Raw genomic sequence first — 8,151 nt, forward strand, 5'->3', positions numbered from 1 at the left:
AGGCCAGTATTATTCACGCATAGTACTATTCACGTATACAGTTACTATTTACGTGTACTAATACTATTCACGTATACTATTACTATTCACAGCTACTATTCACGTATACTAACAATCAAGGCGAAGTCAGACTTGAGTGGGAGCAATGGCTACAGATGAAGGAAAGTCGAAAATTGAAAAATTCGACGGTGCAAATTTTGGCTTTTGGAAAATGCAGATAGAGGATTATCTGTATCAGAAAGGTCTTTTCAAACTCTCTCCGGAACGAAGCCAGAGGCTATGAAGGAAGAAGATTGGAATCTTCTAGACAGACAAGCACTCGGGGTTATTCGTTTAACCCTCTCTCGCAATGTTACCTTCAACATAGCAAAAGAAAAGACCACGGTGGGTCTTATGGCCTCTCTTTCCAGTATGTATGAGAAGCCATCGGCCGCAAACAAAGTTCACTTGATGAGGCGATTATTCAATCTATGAATAACGGAAAACGCATTTGTGGCCCAACATCTCAATGAACTCAATACAGTAACAATCCGATTGAGTTCAGTTGGAATTGAATTTGATGAAGAGGTACGAGCATTGATTTTTGTCTTCCCTACCAAAAAGTTGGAATGCTACTGTCACAACTGTGAGTAGCTCGTCCGGAAGCAATAAGTTAAAATTTGACGATGTTCGTGACCTGGTTCTCAGTGAAGAGATCCGACGGAGAGAGTCAGGTGAACCTTCAACTTCTTCAGTCTTGCATACAGAATCGAGAGAAAGAAATTCAACCAGAGGGAATGGACGCGGTAGATCAAACTACAGAGGCAAATCAAAGGACAGGAGGTCCAAATCCAGGAATCCCAGTAATTTCAATAGCACAAAGACCATCGAATGTTGGAATTGTGGAAAAACTGGGCACTACAAAAATCAGTGCAAGAATGCATCGAAGAACCAGGAGGGGAAATTAGAGGCAAATGTTGCTTCCATCTCAGGAGAAGATGATGCGCTTATATGCTCTTTGGAGAGCAAGCAGGAGTCTTGGGTTTTAGACTTCGGTGTGTCATTCTATGCAACTTCAGAAAAAGAACTCTTTGAAAGGTATGCCCTCGGAAACTTTGGAAAAGTATACATTGGTAATGACCAACCATGTAATATTGTTGGTAAAGGAGTAGTGAAGATTAAGTTGAATGGGTTTACATGTGAGTTGAAGGATGTCAGGCATATTCCTGACTTGAGAAAGAACTTAATCTCAATAGGCCAGTTGGCCAGTAATGGTTACACAACAACCTTCCATGGTGATAAATGGAAGATTAAAAGGGTGCAATGATAGTTGCTCGTGGCAATAAGAGTGGTACTCTTTACAGCGTAGGAGGAGCAAGCTAATCCATTGTTGTTGCATCAAACAATGGAATTCCCAATCTATGGCATCAAAGGCTTGGCCATATGAGTAAGAAGGGAATGAAAGTTCTACATTCACAAGGAAAACTACTAGGTCTTCAGTCAATTGAAATTGACATGTGTGAAGACTGCATATTTGGAAAGCAGAAAAGAGTCAGCTTTCAGACAAATAGAAGAATCCCAAAGAAGGAGAAACTTGAGCTTGTTCACTTCGATGTGTGGGGACCAACTACTGTCTCATCCATTGGTGGGAAACAATACTTTGTGACTTTTATTGATGATCACTCTCGGAAGGTATGGGTTTACTTTCTAAAATATAAGTCAGAAGTATTTGATGCTTTCAGAATTTGGAAAGCTATGGTTGAAAATGAGACAGGATTGAAGATCAAAAAGCTCAGAATCGACAATGGTAGTGAATATGAAGACACCAGGTTCAAGAAGTTCTGCTATGAGCATAGAATCAAGTTGGAGAGAACCGTGACAGGCACACCTCAACACAATGGTGTAGCTGAGCACATGAATCGAACGTTGACAGAAAGAGCCAAAAGCTTACGTGTACAATCAGGCTTACCAAAGCAGTTCTGAGCAGAAGCAGTCAACACAGCAGCTTACTTGATCAACCGAGGTCCATCGGTACCATTGGAGCACAAAATACCAGAAGAGGTATGGAGTGGAAAAGAAGTAAAACTCTCACACCTAAGAGTTTTTGGTTGTGTAGCATATGTGCATATAAGTGATCATGGCAGGAATAAGTTTGATCCCAAATCTAAGAAATGCATTTTCATCAGCTATGGCGGAGATGAGTTTGGATACCGCCTCTAGGATGAAGAAAACAAAAAAGTGATTCGCAGTAGAGATGTGGTCTTCAATGAAAGAATGATGTACAAGAATAGCCATAACACAGTTGCCAGCGACTCAGAGCAGAGTGGGCCAGTGTTTATAGAGGTGGACGATATCTCAGAAAGTCTGTCAAATGAGTTAGTTAAATATACTCAATCAGAGGAATCAACTGACACACCATAAACTTCTCCTCCAAAAGCTTTAAGAAGGTCTGAACGTCCTCCAAAGCCTAACAGAAAATATATGAATTATTTGTTATTAACAGATGGAGGAGAACCTGAATGCTTTGAGGAAGCATGTCAAACGGCAGATGCAAGGAAGTGGGAGCTTGCCATGAAAGACAAAATGAAGTCTTTAATCTCCAATCAAACATGGGAACTAGCTGAGCTACCCGTGGGAAAGAAGGCACTTCACAACAAATGGGTGTATCGAGTGAAAGAGGAACATGATGGTTCCAAGAGATACAAAGCTCGACTGATAGTCAAAGGGTTCCAGCAAAAGGAAGGAATTAACTACACCGAAATATTTGCACCAGTTGTAAAACTCAATACTATCAGGTTTGTGTTGAGTATTGTTGCCAGTGAAGGGCTCTACCTTGAGCAGTTGGACGTAAAGACGGCGTTTCTTCACGGAGACTTGGATAAGGAGATATACATGTACCAGCCAGAAGGATTCTCAGAAAAAGGAAAAGAGAATATGGTGTGCAAACTCAAGAAAAGCTTGTATGGCCTAAAGCAAGCCCCAAGACAGTGGTACAGAAAATTTGATAGCTTCATGCACAGAGAAGGTTTCCAGAGGTGCAATGTCGACCACTGTTGCTACTTCAAAAGGTTTAAGACTAGTTATATCATTCTGTTACTTTATGTTGATGATATGTTAGTAGCAGGACCAGATATAAACGAAATCAAAAACTTGAAGAAGCAATTGTCAAAAGAATTTGACATGAAGGACTTAGGTCCAGCGAAAAAGATTCTTGAAATGCAAATCACGAGAGATAAGCAAAAACAGGTGTTGCAGTTATCTCAGGCTGAGTATATCAATCGTGTATCGCAAAGATTCAACATGCACGAAGCTACGCCGGTCAGCACACCCTTGGCTAGCCATTTTCGCCTATCCAAGGACCAGTCCCCTCAGACGGAAGAAGAGAGAAAAGATATAGCCAAAATTCCTTATGCTTCAGCCATAGGAAGTTTGATGTATGCAATGGTCTGTATAAGACCAAATATTGGCCATGCAATGGGAGTTGTTAGCAGGTATATGTCAAATCCAGGAAAAGCTCATTGCGAAGCGGTAAAGTGGATTTTGAGGTATGTACGAGGCACTACTGAGAAATGTTTGTACTTTGGGAAAGGAGACCTAAAAGTACAAGGTTATGTAGATGCGGACTATGGAGGCGACGTTGATCACCGAAGAAGCACCACATGTTATATTTTCACTGTTGGTACTACAGCTGTTTGTTGGATGTGACAAGTACAGAACATTGTAGCTCTATCCACCATAGAAGCTGAGTATGTCGCAGTGACAAAGCCAGCAAAGAGATGATATGGCTTCAAGGCTTGTTAACAGAGTTGGGATTCATGCAGGAAAAGAATGTTTTGTACAGTGATAGTCAGAGTGCAATACATTTGGCAAAAAAATTCAGCATTCCATTCTAGAACAAAACACATTGGTCTTCGATATCATTTCATCAGGTCTCTGCTTGAGAATGATGTGCTAAAGTTAGAGAAGATTCAAGAAAACAAGAATCCAGCTGACATGTTAACAAAGGTGGTGACCATTGACAAACTGAAGTTTTGCTCAACTTCAGTTGACCTGCTAGAATAACAGACCAGAGAAGACTACCGCATGATTGATGTGTGAAGACAGATTAAAATCAGTCTTCAAGTGGGAGATTGTCAAAGTATTATTGTAGGTCCCTCCGACATGTGGAACCCACACAGTTTGAAAAAATAAAAAGGAAGAGGAAAATTTATTTTCAGTGGACGCGTTAGGAATCGGTGGACGCGCTACATTTTCTGTGGACACGTTAAACCTCTCCTATAAATAGGAGAGGATATATTGCTTCAACATCAACACCAAGACAGAGCGAGTGAGAGCAATTGTAGGTGAGAAAAATAGAAAGATTATTCAAGAAGAAAAATTAAGCTTAATTTTTCGGGTATTCTTGGATAGAGGGTTGTAAGTGTATGTAAACACTTTATTTATTTTTCTCCTATAAAAGATTTGTAGCAGTCCGGAGACGTATGCAAGATTGGCCGAACTCCGTTATCAAATTGTGTGTTATCATTTTCTTTTGCTCCCTCATAAATCTGACTTGCCGGGAATTTTGCGTAATTTATCCTCAACAACTGGTATCAGAGCCGATGTCCAACAGTACTAATATTAGAATTAAACATAAATAATAACTAATATTATCTTATTTATGCTATTCTTAATTATTTATATAGTAAACTAGTATTCTAATTATCAGCAGTATTATAATTATTTACGGATTATTTACGGTCAAGAAAGCTTTTTCTTGGATTTGGATTTTGGAATTGGATTTGGATGTTTTTTTTATTATTATTATTTGAATATTACTGCATTAATTGGTTGTTTGATTAATTAATTGTTTGATGGATGATGAGATGAGATTGCAGAGGCGAGGGTTCAGATGAAGAAGAAAATGAACTGCACCGAGTGCATTCCAACAAGCCATTTTGGCAGGATACAATTGATTGCAAGTTTTTAATAGAATAGAAAAATAGAAAACTTAGATGCTATAGATATTCATTAAATGAAAATGAATTTCTCAGGAGGAAATGAGATTAAGCAGGCTATTAGGATAGTACTTCCTGCCATTCAGGACTGACTCACCTTGGTAGGAAAAATTACTGACGGAGTCTACCTAAAAAAATTCTTCAGAATTAACTATTCTCGTAAATTTTATAGTCGAAGAGCACTCGAGAAACAAGTGCTGTTTGTGCTGAATCTACTGAGAGTGGAGTCGAACACTGCATGTAATTCCCAAGTGCCTACCAAACTGAAAATGGTAAAAATATTATTCCCCCTTTCGTCAGATTAAAGTGATTTTCCTCAAAAAAGGGTAAAGCTGTCAAAGAAGGAAGCACAGAATCCAAGGGCCTAGGGATGGAAAATTGCATTTTAGCAAATGTAAGTTGTTTTCTAACAACTCCAGCTGCATCAAAAACGCCATTTCCTCCAACCAATTGGGCAATTTACCAAGTCTAGTGGAGCCATGCAAAATAAGCATTTTGATGCTTCAAAATTACACATACTACTTGAAAGTGCCACGAGCCCAGAGGTTCTTACAGTCCTTCAGGTTCAATGAAACCAAACTTTCAACCCACTGCGATCAATGATCTCCAAGAAATCCCTAGAGTCTGAGACCTTAATTAAAGTTTTCAACAACTACGATCAATGATCTTCAAAAATTTTACAGGCTGTTAAAAGTCATAGAAAGAAGATAATGAAACTCCAGGAGTTTGCATAAGCAAATATCAACTACTAATTTGCAATTATAGTTTCTCATCCAGAAATAGAATCAGGTAATAACGATCATAATACCAAGTGCTCAAGTTGAAAGTATTATCAAAATTCATAACAAACTCAACAGCTCATGTCTACCAGTTCATATGGAGTCCATAAGCAAACGTTGGGCAAACAGCATAACTACTTCAACAGTCAACGAAATTGATAACATTACCCAAAAGACAATAGAAAAAAGGCAAAAGACTTGGATCCCTTCATTTCTCATAAGGCCAAAAACTTTAGTCTTTATGTTTCTTCACAGGTCTTGTACAGTCAAACCTACAGATAGAAATATGAACAGATAATTAGACTAGACAAAATGACAGATTACAGAATGAACCCATCCAGTGAACTCAGAGAGCGAGAGAAATAATTGTGAAGTTCTCAAAGCACTAACAATCTAGTGCATTGAGACAAAGGAAAAGAAAAGATACCCAATTCAGCACTCTTTGTAATTGTAGAATTAAATTAATGCATGATCTAGATATGAGTGTTCAATTCCTAAGCGGAAGAACCAAGATCACAACACAGCGACCAAATTTTCACAGAATAGAATATATATAGAAGTTGAACCACCAAAAAATTAATAAATGAGAGAGAGAGATTATACCTGGGGGAAGAGATTGCTTCAACTTGTCAGCCTTCTCAGAGTCGAACACACAAAGTGTGTAAAGATATTTGGAGCAGCGAACCTTGAACTTCACCACATCTTTGCTTCTCTTGATCTTGACAGAACGAGCATCCTTTCTTCTTGCTGTAAGAAGGAAATCCTTGATTTCATGTATTTGCTTTGGCTGTTGATGCAAAATAAAACAAAAAATAAAAAGGTGTTAGAGAATTCACATCATTGGGTGATTTAAATATTTGATTAACAAGGGAAAAATTATATGCATCAACTGAGACAAAAGATAGTGAAAGCCAGTGCAATCCTTTACAACAACAACAACAACAACCAAGACGTTAACCACAAAAATGTCATCAAATGCTGCATGACAAAGCAATCAATTTTTTCAAAACATAATAGGAGCTACAGTGGCAGGCTACTCAATTTCGTCAAAGGGAAGGGAAAAGAGGAAAAAGAAATAAAGTTTTTCCCTTTATTGCTTGAATACTTAAATAGAACAGAAATAAAATCACACTTCCAAGATCCCTCCAAAGCATCCTTTTATTTCTTTCCATTATGAAAGAGAAATACATTAGAACGGAACCTTTTACCACTTCATGTCCCAACAATCAAAACTATTCAATAGGAGGTAAATGAGTATATAAGTTTCACTTACTTTTTACATTTTTAGACATCAAAACAATGCAAATGGAAATTTAATTAGACTAGTTCAAATCTCCCTGCAACTCATTCATATAATTTTATGTTTTTCAGCACCCAAACCAAGACCAAACACACATAACTTGCTTTAATCAAGGAAATGTATTTCAGCTTTGTCTTGTAGTTGCTCAAGTTTCCTAAAGTATGGTTATATAAAAATTAATAGCTAGTTTAGATTCATAGATTCTAAAGAAAAATTTGGGCAACTTAAATGCAAACTGGGGCTGAATCAAACAACTCAGCTCTGCAAACCATGTCCTCAAACGTCTCAGTATAGATCCCCAGTTAAAACAAATTACAATATAAGTGCTAAAGTTGACAAACAATTAAAATCTAAATGCATCTAGCTGTCTATAGTGAAGTCAAATTTCCAATTGCAAACTTTTCAAGAAAAGGAAAAACTTGTGATGAGAGAATTAAAAGTCCATCACGGATTATTTTCCAAGTTACAACTATGATTGTCAATGGCAAATTGCTGCAATCAAAAGCATAAGTCCTCATCTAATATAAGTTTACCAAAAACAATCAATATTTTTCACAAACAGAGAAGGACAACCCAACAACATATCTCAAGCACAACCAAAGTATGAAGATGAAATGGCAACAATCTACCTACATCAAACGAGCGAGAAAAATGAATCTAAGAGATCAAAGAGACATTACCATTTTTCCGTTCCTTCTCGGTCTCGGAGCTCAGTATGTGCGGCTGAGAAGCAGAGTCGTGTTTGGAATATGAAGGGATGATATATATATATGGGTTATAAGTTATAAACCCTAACGATTGGACTTACATACTCGCACTTCGCCGATATATTATATTAATATTTTTTTTTTCTTAAAGTTATATCTCAATTATTAATTAAAATATTTTATTTAATTGAAATTTTTTATTAAGCATATTTTTTATTTGGTAAGTAAATTTCAAACTTAAGTGAATGATTATTCAACAGATACTTTCATTCTTCCTTTTTTAATTTGAAAGAATCTTTACAATTAAAATTTGTTTCTAATTATATAATTTTAATACTTTTAGTATTATAAAAATAACTTCCTGATGAATCAAATAAAATTGATAAATC

General features: G+C 37.1%; 1 protein-coding gene across 1 annotated transcript; it reads right to left on the reverse strand.

Annotated features, from left to right (window-relative positions):
- Positions 1-5,769: 5,769 nt before the first annotated feature.
- LOC105644905 (large ribosomal subunit protein eL38z/eL38y) lies at positions 5,770-7,872 on the reverse strand. Its single transcript, XM_012230411.4, has 3 exons — positions 7,736-7,872; positions 6,359-6,542; positions 5,770-6,027 (listed from the first exon to the last, which is right to left on the reverse strand). Exons 1-3 carry the CDS (start codon positions 7,736-7,738, stop codon positions 6,005-6,007), a joined length of 210 nt encoding a protein of 69 aa, XP_012085801.1. The 5' UTR covers positions 7,739-7,872; the 3' UTR covers positions 5,770-6,004.
- Positions 7,873-8,151: the final 279 nt, after the last annotated feature.

This window comes from Jatropha curcas, chromosome 3 (assembly GCF_041381405.1).
Source record: "Jatropha curcas cultivar XTBG-Jc1 chromosome 3, XTBG_Jcur_1.0, whole genome shotgun sequence".
NCBI classification, from domain to species: domain Eukaryota; kingdom Viridiplantae; phylum Streptophyta; class Magnoliopsida; order Malpighiales; family Euphorbiaceae; genus Jatropha; species Jatropha curcas.